The 15,136-nt window shown below is 44.2% G+C and overlaps 2 protein-coding genes across 2 annotated transcripts in view; one reads left to right on the top strand and one right to left on the bottom strand.

Annotated features, from left to right (window-relative positions):
• The window catches only part of LOC135704503 (uncharacterized), a 65,946-nt gene that overhangs the window by 16,458 nt on the left and 34,352 nt on the right, over positions 1–15,136 (top strand). Inside the window, exons 5-6 of the mRNA XM_065225985.1 lie at positions 11,363–11,784; positions 12,024–12,190. Coding sequence (XP_065082057.1) covers positions 11,363–11,784; positions 12,024–12,190 — 589 coding nt within the window. The remainder of the gene's footprint in view (positions 1–11,362; positions 11,785–12,023; positions 12,191–15,136) is intronic.
• On the bottom strand, positions 1,841–3,862 carry LOC135704481 (glutactin-like). The gene is made up of 4 exons (XM_065225965.1): positions 3,473–3,862; positions 2,517–3,416; positions 2,116–2,446; positions 1,841–2,051 (listed from the first exon to the last, which is right to left on the bottom strand). The coding sequence occupies exons 1-4, from the start codon at positions 3,845–3,847 to the stop codon at positions 1,888–1,890; spliced, it is 1,770 nt and encodes a 589-aa protein (XP_065082037.1). The 5' UTR covers positions 3,848–3,862; the 3' UTR covers positions 1,841–1,887.

Raw genomic sequence — 15,136 nt, 5'->3', positions numbered from 1 at the left:
AGAAGAAAACAATAAATCTTGCACTTACACAAATCTGATTTAATGAATATGTAGTGGAACGAAGCAAGGAAAAGAAGATGCAGCAGTAGCAGAAAAGCGATGAAATCTGGACCGGAGCAGTAAAGAAGCTAAGTGTGAAGCTAGCAATTAACACTAACACCCCAAAATAAAACATACTTTACACTAACATTTTGTAAATACACGAATGCATGAGCAGATGTTACAATATTCCGTAGTGATTTAAGATTTGGGCGTAATTGCATTTGTAAAAAACGCTTCAATTGACATTTTCTCGCGAATAAAAGCTCAGCCTAGAAAATTAACAACACAAACAGGTAAAGGAATGATTCGTCTATGATGTGGTGTAATTTGATCCCGAGATTGAGCTTTTATTCGCGAGAAATCGGCGATTGACGTGTTTTTTACAAAAGAAATCGCGCCCAAATCTTGAAGTTCTCCGGTATCGGTATTTTCGGAACGGAAACTACTAAAATCGATTAATGACACCATTTTGGATCCCGAATTTCTAAAAAAAAACCAAGATGTTCGCCACCGGTTTTAAAAAACACTGTTAAATAACAAACAATATGGTTTATATAGTTGAAGATGCTAATTTCAAATAACAGACTGTAGTGGTAATTTTTATACGATAGAGGGAGTAGATGAAAGCATAGAGTTGATAGTTCCGTTAGAGTACGGCAGTGTGAAGATTGTATATAGATATTAGACAAGCGAGCTAGGACAACTTTTAAGGAAGGTACAAATCGGTTTTTTCATCTCTCTTTACCAAACTCCCCCTTTGGAGAGGGATGGTGAGGGGTGTTCCCCAAAAAAAAACAATATGGGTTTTTTCGGAGCGGAAACGACGATTAAAGACCGGAAATCGATGATTAACGCCATTTTGTAATCCATAATGGTGGTTTCTGGTTTTTGAAAAACTGTCAAATACTTTACAATATGGGTATTTTTGGAATGGAAGTGACCCTACAGTATGGATAATTTCAGAACGAAAACGACGAGTAGAAGGCGGAACCCAATAAGCTATATTTTTTTCTGCAGATGCATATTTTTACCTGAATAAGCTTTTATTCAGCTTTCAATGTTTGTTGGGAAATAGATGATTGGCACCATTTTGGAATCCAAGATGGCGGCTTCCAGTTTTTGAAAAACTGTCAAATACGCAACAATATGGGTATTTTCGAAACGTAAACGACCAGTAGAGACCGGATAAACTGTCAAATACCTGCAGAGACCAGAAATTGAATATTCACAACATTTTGAAGTCGAAGATGGTGGCTTCCAGTTTTCGAAAAACTGCTTAATACTCTTTAGTATGGGTATTTTTGGAATGGAAATGACTTGTAGAGGCTAGAAATCGATGAGTGTTGCCATTACAAATTCAAGCCTTTTTAAGATGATGGGTTTTAGAGCAATAGGTCTCTGTCATGTTTATTCGGATGATTGTGTTGTTTACGAGAAGTCGCCGATGGAAGTGAGAAAAGTCAACTGCGGATAATCGAATCTGACCTATAATGGCCGCACAACTGCTGAATTGATCTGCTATGATTTGTTGACGATTATTTTTGTCTATGCATACTTTCGTTGCAGATATTTTCAGAAGTTCAAAGCGATTAATCTGACACTGAATAAAGTTCCTCAAAATGTGTAGCCCTAGTTTTTATTACTAATTAAATACCTTGAACACTGTTTCTTACGATTTGCGGTATTCTTTTCAATGATTCTTATATGGTATAGAAGTCCCTTTCAGATTATGATTGCAACCTAAGTAGTTCAAGAGTGAATTTTGTTTGAATATATTTGACAATAACACACATACATATTCTTATCGATTATTGTTAGTTTGGATGAATTGATAGTTCAAGCTGGTTAGTTCCATTGCAAAACTATTGCTAAAATGGACACCAATGACAGTAGGGTATAGTCCACTCCGAAAGCACTTGACTTAGCCGTAGCCGTCACCGAAAACTCCCGATAAAAATTTTGACCCATGCTGGCTGGCACGTTGATGTGCATGTAGGGGCCCACCACACCTGTAATCATTGAAAATTAGATGAGTCAAATCGATTTTTTACACCCGAATACACCAGGTCTTACTGTTAACCGGCTTCCAGTCCGGAACGCTTTTCGACTTGGGAACCCCATCGATGGCAAACGAAGTCCACAAATCAACCATCGTTTCCGACATTTTCGTATCGGCCACATTCAATTCTGCGGCAAAGTCCGGAAAGGGGAACAGATAGATGTTATCATTCGAGTGGTGAATACCACCCCCATACGGATAGTGTGAAGTATCATCCCCGTAGCCGAATCGTGTATGCTCCCCGACGTAATCGAACGAATACAGATAGGTTCCCTCCTCGCTGTATCGCACATTTGTCTGGATATCTCTCAGCAGGGGAGCTTTGATAACGATGGCACCGGCAACCTAAATAAAAACAATTACTATTATCCGTATTCGAAGATAATCGGAAATCATTGCTAATCGATCGACTCACATCAATCAGCCCGTTGACCATCTGGGTAAAATTCCCACTCTTGAGATCGTCGGCGCTGAATAAGGCTTCAATTTCAAATGCCGACAGAGCTCCCGAGTAGTCTTCTAGGCCGGTGTAGCGATTGATCATATCGAGAAGATCATACTGGATGAACTTGGAATCGTTGATCATTTTCATGGCCATCAATCCGTCGTAGATGCCATTGACTACGAATGAACCATCCTGTTGGGTAACTCCTCCCATCATTCGAACGTCTCGACGAACTTCACCACGGCGGACATATTCCAAGGGTTTCCTCTGTAGGAAACCCGACGGTCCTCCAATGACCAATCCACACCCTCCGATGTTGTCCATCCCACTTGTCGTGTACTGGCTAGCAGCATGCAGCGGTAAGGCTTTAACCAAATCCTCCACACCCACTGCCATCAAGCACTGTTCGATCTGTACCAAAGGTGCATTCTCATTGCACCCAGCGTACTTTGCTATATCTATTGCGTTCGCCACTGGATTGGGATCGACCGCCCAAGTTGCCATTGATCCACCGGATTGTAAAATAACTTGACTGAATAGTTTCTGCGAAACTAGTGGACTGTACAGCATTGCCGAAATGGCAGCGGCTCCAGCGGACTGTCCAAAAACCGTCACTCGCTCCGGATTGCCTCCGAATTGGACAATGTGATCCTGAACCCATTCCAGGGCCATGATCATGTCCAGCATTCCAGCGTTCCCTGGAATGACTTCGCTTAAGGTCGACAGAAAACCCAAAGGTCCAAGGCGATACTGGATTACGACAAGGATGACGTCTCGTTCCATCAGATAATTCGGAGGGTGCTGTACTGCTGCTCCAAGGTATAGCGATCCACCGTGGATGTAAACCATGACAGGTAAGTTGCCTGTTGTCTGTAATTATGAATTTTGTTAGAACTACGCTCCAATTCAGTAATGACGTAACTCACATTTTTGGTAAACACCGATAACGAGAGGCAGTTTTCATCGACCTGATTCATACCTTCGACAGGTTGGGGACATTCCCGACCCGGAGCACTCACGTCCCGAACGTCGTCCCATGGGTTCGCCTTCACCGGAGCCTTGAATCGTCGTGACCCGATGGGAGCCTCCGCGTAGGGGATGTTGTAGAACTGGATGATGGTCTGATTGGTACGAGCCGTATGGCCTAGCCCACCTCTAACCAAACCCAAACCGTTGATGTTGACGACCGTGTCCAGAGGTGCAGGGGAATCTTGGCGTGCGACGATGACGGCGGACTCTAAGTCGTGGCTTAGAATTAGAAGAAGGAGTGCGACTCCCGGGAGGCGCTTTAGTGGCGACATTCTGGCACGATTCGAGGTGATTGCGACGAGTTTTGAACAAGCACTGTTGCAGGTTGATTACCTTTCGATTCGAGCTGCCAAAAATAGGCTGTTGGGAAAAGAGATAAGAAACAAGCAAGAATGCGATAACGCCTGTCAGCCAGTGGTGCGGTAATATCCAAACGGCAAACACTAAGATAAAGTTGATTGCAGGGCTAATGTGTAATCTATTGGGGTTGTTGGTGCGCTTTTGCTGTAATCCTAAATTGTAGTCTGGGTTTTGGAAAAACTATGGAGATTCCTGTATGAGATGATTGATGGCAGTCTAATAAAGCTTGCTGGAATTACTAGATCATTAATAGATTACAAATTCAGGAGAGTTATAATTCATGGAAGATATGTGCAGTTGATTCTTAAACCTAGTGTTCTGCAAACTAAATACTTTGAGCAGTCTTGATACAATAAGGTAACTCTTCATTGTGTTTTATTAAATCTTAACTGACCGAGTACTATACATTTAGAGTCAGTCGAGTATTAATGCGTTAGAAACTCAAGAAGTGACTCATGGTGGAGGATAAGTAATCAATGTATTTCACTGTAAACGACAACGATCACTAAAGCTCTAGCAGATTTGAGTGCCATAAGTGTATGGTATCTGAAAGAACGATTCTCAGATAAGGTAAGTGAGCCAGTTATGGACAATCTCATGTACGCAATGGTAGTAATTTTTGGGCCTACTTATTTAAATCACATAGGCCATGATTGGTACATGCCAAAACTGTATTAAATTTTTAGTAAAGACTGTACTCGAAAAAACTGCTACAGACAAAAATGATCACCAAAAACTTATTTTGAGTCGGATATTTTTAAAACTCTCAGGTAATAAATAAACACATATTAGCGATGTTTTTGCAAAGTTGGTTTACTTAATCTCCACTCCTAGGCTAAATGCCCGCACCTTGGACTTAACGCAACCCATCAAATCCTGTGCAACACTTGCGCCATCTTTCTTACACACTTTAATCCACTCTTTCTTCAAATCCTTGTCGTTTTTGAAGACCTCCCCTGTTTTCTGGAGCTTCCCTTTCATAATCGCCCAGAATTTTTCTATTGGGTGAAGTTCTGGCGAATTTGGCGGAATTGCCTCCTTCGGCACAAAAACGACATCTTTGGCTTCGTACCACTCCATCACCGGTTTCGCGTAAAGGCATCGTATTCTGTTTATCGGTTCGGTTAGACGCCTTCCTTAACTTGAAGACTTGAAGTCCGACCGGCTCCATTGTCTGCTGGACGAACCAGACGGAAAAATTGACCTTCTTGGCCATGTCCCGAATGGAAAGTCTCGGATTGAGCTTGAAGTAATTCCTCACTTTTTGCGTTCATGGGGTCGGTCGTCTTCGCTTTTCTTCCACTGCCAGCTCGCCGCTGGGTCATCCGGATCTCCTTGAACGATTTAACCACACGGGACACGGTCGAATTGTCGATTCCAAACTGTTTCGCGATCCACCTGAAACCGCGATCACATCAAACAACACTTTATTTAACGTAACGAAAAAACTATTTGGACTTAACTTTAGTTTGAATCTTAATCTAATCACATCACAAGCAGTTTCAAATGATATACCAATCATCCGACCGCGCGCGTCAAACGGTGGATGATACCGTCGTGTAGTCTTGCATGTACTGACTCAAACATCGAAGCTTTAAACAGTACCACAGACTCGCCTACATGCGTGTAGGTAGACAACGAAGTACGTGATTGATGAACGGTGGTAGTGGTTTGCGGTGAGTGACCAATGGTTAGCTATAGGCAATTGCTTCCTCCGTGTGACACCTAGGTAGCGTGATGGTAGATCTTCATCGTTCCCGAACATCCTGCCCCCGGCAGAAATTACAATTTCTGGAGATACTCGACGCTAAGATTCGTAGAAGAACTCGGCGACCCGGTAGGATTTTCCAAAAAAAGTAAATGTTTTGGACATGTTCTTACCTGGACCCTGCTGTTTGAGGGCCTTGTCTGCTGATAATCTCCAGTGCGTCCTACCCCCGGCAGACTTGGCGTCATCGCTGGATACTTCGCATTAAGGGTCTTGAGTTCATTTTGTTCCCAGCGACTTTGAAGAGTTTGGTTGGGCTGTTCTGCAGAAACCATGCTGTTGGCCAAATTCATACACTAGGGAAACCGCTAGCTCGACCGTGGTTGCGGTGCTGCTGCTGATAATGGGTGATTGTTGATTGATGGTGGTATTGGTAGCAGGCAGATTTTCGCTGTAGGACGGGTGAGGAATCCTGTTGTAAATTGCAAAGTGACCACTCGCACTATACCGTCCTTTCCTGGATGCAGCTCTTGGATTCGTGCTGTAGTCCAGCGCATCGGTGGCTGGTTCTCATCTATGATGACGACGAGCTGGTTCTTTTGAAGTGGTACAGGTGGGTTGCAGCACTTGCTGCGTGGTTGTAGCGATGCGAGATATTACTGAATATTTCCAGCGTTTCCAGACTTCTGGATCAGAAAGTGACCCGGTGTGAGAACTTGGAGATCCGTCGGATTCTCGGAAAGTTTGGTAAGTGGTCGTGAATTGAGACAGGCTTCGATCTGCACGAAGAGTGTTTCCATGCCGTCGACTGTTAAATGTCGAATTAGGTCTCCCAATACTTGAACGAAGTGCTTCTGTGCAGAGTTGATTACCGCTTCCCATAGTGCTCCAAAGTGTGAACCACGAGGTGGATTGATGTGCCAGCGAATTCCATTGGTGGCACATTCACTGACAAAAGAGTGCTGGAAGTCCTTGACACGTAATAGTTTCCGGATTTCGTTAGCAGTACCAACGAAGTTTATGCCGCGACAACGTCTGACCTTAAACCCCGACGAGATACGAAACGACGGAAAGCCTGGAGGAACTTGGTAGTAGTTAGGTCCATGACGACCTCCAAGTGAACAGCCTTCGTGCTGAAGCATACGAATAGCGCTACAAAGGCTTTCAGAAGTGCATCTCTTCGGTGACGAGGCTTGAGGTAGATTGGTCCCCAGAAATCAACACCAACGACGAACAATGGTCTCGAAGCGGTAACATGCTGAAATGGAAGTTCGGCTAAAAATTGCTCGACTGGTTTTGGTTTTGCTCGGAAACAGATAAGGCAGCCGTGAACGATACGACGAGTGATATTTCTGCCACCCAGTGTTGGTGAGAGGCTGAACAGCTGCGTGAAGAAGACGTTCGTGGTGACAGCGAACGAGAAGTGTTGTGAAAGAATGTGATCCTGGCTGGAGTATTTGATGGCGAGAATCATAGGGTTGTGCGGAACGATTCAATCGTCCCCCGATGCGTAGAACGTTGTCAAGGGCAATCATCGGATTGAACCAGTGAAGGCGTGAATTAGAGGAGATCATCTGCTTTGCCTCCCGTGCCTTCAATTCCGCAGCAAAACTGTCCTTTTGAACCAGTCGAACGAGTCCTAGTTCAGCGCTACGAAGTTCGGCTGTTGTTAACGGTGACGAAACGGTTCGCTCAGCCTTTGGTAGACGAAGATTACCGAAGTACCACCACCAGTAACATATGCTGGTAGTTGGAGAATCTGCCATGACGAATGTTAATGAACAAGAAGTAACTACAAGCAACGGTTTTCTTGCTGCCTCGATGTCAACACCTTCATCGACTGTACTACTTTACTAATCAAGCTAAGACCTTGTTGTCCTCTGCTGTCCGAAGAAGTCGTCTCCACTCTACTCGATCCATGGCCACACTTCACCAGCCTTGTAGTCTGCTCGTTCTACTTGCGCCTCGTCTTCTTGTTCCTGTTGGGTCGCTTTCGCGAACCATTTTCACTGGGTCGTCGTGCGGCATTCTTACGACGTGCTCAGTAGTCGCCCAATTTTTGAAATGTGGACGATGGATGGTTCTCCCAGCAGCTGGTGCAGTTCGTGGCTCATTCACCTCCTCCACGTTCCGTCATCCATCTGCACTCCACCGTAGATGGTACGCAACACCTTCCGTTCGAAAACACCACCACCACCAAACGTTGGTCCTCCACGAGCATAGGCCAGGTCTCGTGGCCGTAGAGGACCACCGGTCTAATCAGCGTCTTGTGAACAGTCAACTTCGTGCGGCGGCGAATTTTATTCGACCGGAGCGTCCTCCGGAGTTCAAAGTAGGCACGATTCCCTGCCATAATGCGTCTTTGAATTTCTCTGCTGGTATCATTTTCGGCGGTCACCAGTGAGCCCAAATACACGAACTCATCGACCACCTCGATTTCGTCACCGTCCATCTGAACTCGGGGTGGGAGGCTAACATTGTCTTCCCTAGAACCTCTTCCTTTCATGTATTTTGTCTTTGATGCGTTGATGGCAAGTCCAATCCGCCTAGATTCAGTCTTCAGTCTGATGTACGTTTGCGCCATCGTTTCAAAGTTCCGTGCGATGATGTTAATGTCATCGGCGATGCCAAGAAGCTGGATGGACTTCCTGAAGATCGAGCCACTCGTGTCTATCCCAGCTCTTCTGATCACACCTTCTATTGCGATGTTGAATAGCAGACACGAAAGTCCATCACCTTGCTGTAACCCCCTTCGAGATTCAAACGACTCGAGAGTGTCCCCGATACTCGAACAACGCACATCACTCGATCCATCGTCGCCTTGACCAATCGCGTCAGTTTATCCGGAAATCCGTACTCGTGCATAATCTGCCATAGCTGATCTCGATCAATTTTGTCGTATGCGGATTTGAAATCGATGAACAAATGATTTGCGGGCACGTTGTATTTGCGGCATTTCTGCAGAACCTGCCGAATCGCTAAAATTTGGTCCGTGGTAGCGCGGGCACCCATGAATCCCGCCTGATATTGCCCCACGAACTCTCTTTCAAGTGGTGACAGACGGCGGCATAGAATTTGGGAGAGTACTTACCTTGTAGGCGGCGCTCAGCAGTGTGATCGCGCGGTAGTTGCAGCAATCCAACTATTCACCCTTTTTGTAGATTGGGCATACGTAGGGGGCCTGTAGCCTATCGTCTTCTGCGCGTGCTCCAAGGTATGTTGCCGTGCCACCTTCGTTTTCTGCTGCTTCACCGTTGAGTACGCCATAGTACTGCTTCCACCTCTCAATCACCTCACACTCGTTCGTGAGAAGATTACCGTCCAAGTCCTTGCACATATCGGCTTGCGGCACGTAGCCTTTGCGCGACCTATTTAGCTTCTTGTAGAACTTCACTGTGTCATTTACGCGGTTTAAATTTTCCATCGCCTCGTGATCTCGGTCTTCGTGCTGACGCTCGCAGTTCTCCGTCTTCTGCTGAATTTTGGGAACCTGGTTTCCACCGAAAGTTGACCAAGTTGATGCAGTATCCTTGAGTCAGCTCAAAACGGTGATTGAATCTGCCCAGAAGTAGGTTTTGGATGGGATGCGTAGCGCTTTGGAGACCTTCTGGTAGAGCTCAGCAGACAGAAGTGCACCACAAAGTTCCAGGCGAGGAATGCTTTGCAGTTTTAGTGGAGACACCTTCGAGCGAGACGTTAATAAAACGACCTTGACTTCACCTGACTCATTCGACGATCTGGTGTACACGATCCGTATGCAGTTAACTAAGTAGAGCTCCACAGAAATAGCATTCGGAAGTACGACGAATCAATCAATGCGCAGGGAATAACACGGCACTCGTAAAGCTGAGCTACTATTAGTAATAAATTATTATAAATTATTAGGATCAGTAGACCTCAGTGCTTTTAAATGATCAAAGGGTCTATTAGGACTCAAAACCAACAGTTTTAGAGGACTCAAGAAAATCGGGTGACTAAGAATAGGTACAAAAGGATCGATGCTTGGTGACTAGGCCGAAGGTCATTAGGCCGAAAATTGGGAAATTATTTATTAACACTTGCAAAGAACATTTACTGGTCTGAAAAAGAGAATAACCAGCAAATAATGAAGGATAAATAAGGCTATTCCAAATTGTACTCAAAGTACCGCTAATTATTCCATCTCATATCAGAAACAGGAAGAATATACTGATAAAGAAATTCTTAGCCAAAGTAAACTATCAGTCAGCCAAATAGATGTATGATAAAATACCCAAAATTGGTGGGTCTTATTTTCTAGCTTTCGAAAAATGATTATATTTTCATGTCCGATTGACAAACGACAAAACCTTAAAAAGTGGAAGAACTTCAGCTGATATGCCTTAAGTGTTGCTTTCGTCCATACAGTAGCTGAAAGACGCTCCTCTCATTTGGTGGTTATTATTTTTACTTAATCATCAAGTCAGTATATGTAAATACTAAACCTCAATGACATTTTCGAAAATCTCTGATGTATTTTTCATTTTCATTCATCTAGTCACATAACCAACAAAGCAACAACCCCTGTGTGGATGTAGAAGCATCGCGACGATCAGCAAAAGAAACCAGCATGACGGTAGCAACCAAACTACTAATCCTGAAGCAACCTGGCCGAGACTCTTCTGAGTGCCCATTACTCGTAGCGAAGTTGAGGTATCCTTCGCTACACCTTTCTAACCACCGGATCAACCCTTGTCCAGCAGGGCCGAGACTCTTGCATTGAACCGAAGAATATGGGATTGTTCGGTCCGATTTGCTCATCCAGCTGCCTAAACGTCATCATCACCTTCCAAAGGCTTTAAGCCAGTAGTACCTGTAGTAGCGGAGAGTGGAATAAGAAATAATAATCTATTTTCTTAAATTCTAGTTTCATAGTTTAAATTTCGTCAATTTTATTAATAAACATTTAGGGGAAATGGCTCTAATGTTGGCCTATGGTTCTAAGATTGGGCCCATCGCTAAAAATCTGCTATTTATCAATTTTATCTAGCTCAACGCGTCATTGGGACGGTACTAATGGATATTTTTGGTTGCTATTGAAAATTTAGTGGTTTGCTGAATTTATATATGGGCCCAAATTAGGAACACTTAGGCCGACATTACATACATTTCCCCTATATTTTGATCGAAACAAAAAAATGAAATTGTTCATTGCTGTGTACGATCGCCCATTGCTCCGTAATCCGAACGGCTGTCGAGCGCCGGCTGTTACGAAAGAAAAAAGAAGAAGAAGAAGAAAAAGCATATGTGCACAGAACAGAAGGGGAAGTGCAAACAAATCGGTGAATCAAAAATGGTTCGTTTTTCTGCTCAACAAGCGATGTGTTGTGGTAGCGTTCCACACGGGCTTTCTATGTGCACTCACACTATCATAGCATGCTGCCTATCTTAACTGCAGGCAGAAGATGCCTACTACCGCTAGGTGCGCTAGTGTTCGCAAATGACAAGTGGAGCCACTTTCAGATCCGAAGTTCCACTCCTGTGATATGTGCCTATATAAATATAAGCTCATGCAGAGCAGAGAAACGGGGAGGACATCCTGCATCAAACCGTTGTGCAGTACAGTCGGTTCTTTGATTCGCTCACTAGCTCAGTGCTACGCGTTTGTTCTCGTTTTCGGTCGTTTCGGAAGAAGAAGACAGGCTTGAACCCGAGCTCGAACCCTGCAACCCAGTCTAACGCTGCCCAAGGCGGCTATTAGACTAAGAGGGACACATCCGACCGTGGAAGTGTCCATACCCTAAAGAACAGTGGTCTCCAGGATGACGCCACTGCAACCAACGGTAGTGACGTCGGTGATTTCGGTGGGTCCGTTGAAAACATGGCCACGGGCGGCCAGAACGGACCGAGAGTGAAACTCCCACCTCTGGTGGTGAAGTCAGTACCACTCGACAAGGTGGCTCAAGAGATGGCAACCCTCGGCGTCGCTGCCGAGTACAAGCTGTGCGGGATTGGCACGAAGATCATCCTCCACACCAAAGCGGACTACAACGAAGCTTTGGCTTCGCTGAAGAATTCCAAAGTGGAATTTTTCACACACGACATGCCGGGCGACAAGCCATTTAGGGTAGTTTTCCTAGGCCTTCCGAATTTCGAAACGAAGGTGATCGAAATTAAAGACCGGTACAAGCTAGCCCCCATCGCCGTCTTTTGGATCAAGAGGAGGAAGGAAATCTAGAGGAAGTACCAGGATTGCCTTTTCCTGGTACACTTCAAGAAGGGGACGGCAACGCTTAATGCCCTCTTCAACGTCATCATCTATTGGGAGTCCTACCGTGGTATGCGCCGCGATGTAACGTAGTGTCCGCACTGCCTCAACTTCGGCACGGCACCCGAAACTGCAACATCAACCCGCGCTGCAGCTTTTGCACCAAGGACCATGCCTCCTCCGACTGCCCAGAGGACAGTCCTGAGGTTATCAAGTGTGTCAACTGTGGCGGTGCTCATCAGGGCTCTAGCAGTCAGTGCCCCAAACGCGAAGAGTTCAAGCGTATCCGAAAGGATGCATCGACCTCCAACCAACCAGGACGTAAGAAAAATAAGGGCCCGACTTTCGGACCAGGCGATTTTCCGCTTATTTGAACCAACCAGCAACCGCGAGTGCAACCCGCTCCCTCCCCCCCCCCCAACCAACGCCCGGTGAACTAATTCCACTCCCCCCTGGATCCTGCACACTTAGATTTTTTCGCTGGAAATTCAGCAAAAAATATGTTTGTTAGCTGAGATCTCGGCAAAATTCCCGTTTGTTAACTGAATCTCGGCAAATTTTTCACTGAGAGGGGAGAATTACGGCAGACTTGGAAGCGGCAACACCAAGAACCAGCAGCAGATAGCAAATACAGCAGCAGCGGGCCTCCATCACGAGCCCATCCAGCAACAACGACAGCGAATCACATCCGGGTCGAGGCTACTCAACAGTAGCGCCCATCCAGCAACCACAGCTTCAGTGGCATCCACAGTGATGGCTTTTGAAGAAATTCCCTCACTGCGGCTTCGAAGATCTATTCATCAGTCGCAGGGGTGATACCCTGACCGGGACTGCTCAACAGTAGCGCCCATCAATCAAGCCAGTATCGAACCTTCCATATGGAGCGAGAAATAATGGACGGTCGCAAAAATGATGCAGCTTATTAAAGGTGTTGACGAGCAATCGAAATTTAGGGTGTTTAAGGTTAAATTAGGGCCAAAGCTTACAGAAATATTCCAAACAACAGCTTCGACACCCGGAATGCCCGATGAAAAAATAGCTCCATTTTCAAACGCATTGGCCCGACTGGATGAGTACTACGGTTCAAGAACGTACACAATGTCGCAGCGAGGAAGACTCATGATGATAAGTCAAGGCTCCTCAGAAAGTAGCATTGCATTTGTTCAACGCGTGGCTTCTGCAGCAAAACTGTGCAATTATGGGATCGACGAGGAAATGGAAGCTGTAGTAAGGGTGGTTACAAAAGGTGCCAGTGATGGAAGGGTAGGGATCCTAGTCCATCGGAATTGGGTAAAACAAGAAACGATGAAGAACCTAATAGACCTGGTACGAGATCGAGAGACTGAGAAAACCAACGAGGAAGAGTTCCAAAAAGTTCATGGTCATGGAGAGGCATCATTGGTAGCAGCAGTGTCATACGGATTCCGCGACCATCATGCAGCGTTTAATTCAAATGGAAGAGGAAGAGGATTTCAACGAGGAGGAAGAGGATTCTCGAGAGGAAATCATCGTCGCAATTTTAGTTTCAATTGCTGGAGATGTGGAAGCGTTTACCACCGAGCATCTGAGTGTTTTGCGATCAGGAAAGAGTGTCGAGTTTGCAGACAAATGGGTCATATTGCACGTGTTTGTCCATCAAATTCTACAGGAGACCAGAGAAGACCGTTGAAGCGTCATGCAGAACAAGAGGAGGCAGTTGTTGAGCGAAAAGTTGCAGCCATTGAGTCGAGAAAAACCGAAGATGAGCTGGACACGAAGGTACGCGAAAATGATGAAGATATTGAGTAAATTTTGTATCCCATTTTGATTGAGTAACATTTTGAACCTATTTTTGTGAATTGGAATAAACTTAATTTGTCAACAGAAAATCTGAAAAGTATCAATGCAAATAAAATGCTTATTACTAATAATTGCTACCATTTTCTAGAAAATGATGGAACTACAAAAAATCGCAGAATCTAATAAAAGAGCAGTGAATCATCTACAATCTTCTTCGTGTAGTTATAAAGCACCCAATGAAAACGTTGCAATGATTGAAGTTAAAGTAGCTGGAGTTGAGATTGCATTTTTAATAGACTCTGGTGCTCAAGTCAACACCATAACAAAGGCATCATTCAATAAGATTTTAGCTGACAAGAACGCTTCATCTCAAATCTTTAGCTTGCAGTCTTCGTCTAACAAACCCTTGAAAGCTTATGCTATGAAAGAACACATCAAAGTAGTTGCCAATTTTTCTGCTGCATTGTGCATCTCGGAGGATAGACCAGTGATGGTAGAGAAGTTTTATGTTGTGGATGAGATAAGAGCACTTTTGGGTTTCAATACAGCAATCAGATACTCTGTTCTTAATATTGGTTTGGATGTACCAATACGACAACAACAACTTCAAGTTTTTGAACGTGATACACTCTACGCTCATGCAGTTTCAATTGAATTTCACTTTCCCTAATATTGGGCCTATAGAAAAATTTCGAAGGAATGCATTTATCCATTACAAATTTTGTACTGTCCAGCTGACGCTATGTTCTGAACAAAAAATAAACACAGGAGATTTTCATCGATGAGCCATATCCTTTATGTCAAGGATAAAATATGAACTTTTTTCTATGCCTGGATTTAGATGCAATTTAATTATATATTTTATAACCGAGAATTAATAATTGCCTTTAACTTTTTAGTTCAAAGCATAGGTGGCAGTTTGATTTCATGCAACTCAGCATAGAAAATGTATTGTATGCAAGTATAATTTATTAAGGCGAACACGGCCGTTGAATTCACCCATATTTGAGATCCATTTACCCAAATTCGCAAAAACGTAGATCACTGAGTAAATGTTTAATAAAATATGAATAAATGTGACCCATATAAGAGTGAGTGCCATTTTCTCATATACGAATATAAATTTACTCAATCTTTGATGTATGTACGATTTTTTGCGAATTTGAGTTAACGGATTTCAAACATGAGTTGGCTGCAACCATTTGAAGGTTGAACACAACATTTAGCGCGCACGAGGTCTTTCCCACCTTGGAGTCAGTTGGAAACACGAAGCACCTTCTCTTCCCGTGTTGCTTCCGATTAATTGGATGGCAATGACGCCTTTAGTGGGAGATTACCCGATCAAATTGTATTAGAGCAGATTGTTACCTTTATTGATGTTAATATTTTCTTATTTTGCACTCGTTTCAGAACGTAATTTCGAATTGAAACTTCACAACTTTTGATTACAACCAACTGACTCGATATACCTATCCCGCTTCGAGCGAT

This window comes from Ochlerotatus camptorhynchus, unplaced genomic scaffold (genome assembly GCF_037179485.1).
Source record: "Ochlerotatus camptorhynchus isolate MF236.1 unplaced genomic scaffold, CSIRO-AGI_Acam_v1.1 ptg000242l, whole genome shotgun sequence".
NCBI classification, from domain to species: Eukaryota; Metazoa; Arthropoda; class Insecta; order Diptera; family Culicidae; genus Ochlerotatus; species Ochlerotatus camptorhynchus.
This window is presented reverse-complemented; position numbering and strand designations above follow the sequence as displayed.

What these genes read in the sequence shown, in the direction of transcription:
- LOC135704481 (XM_065225965.1), bottom strand. Translation starts at nt 3,847, where the DNA reads ATGTCGCCACTAAAGCGCCTCCCGGGAGTCGCACTCCTTCTTCTAATT. An exon ending in TATCGGTGTTTACCAAAAAT is followed by an intron (nt 3,417 to 3,472) that starts GTGAGTTACGTC and finishes TCATAATTACAG; the next exon opens with ACAACAGGCAACTTACCTGT. An exon ending in TGGTCAACGGGCTGATTGAT is followed by an intron (nt 2,447 to 2,516) that starts GTGAGTCGATCG and finishes GTTTTTATTTAG; the next exon opens with GTTGCCGGTGCCATCGTTAT.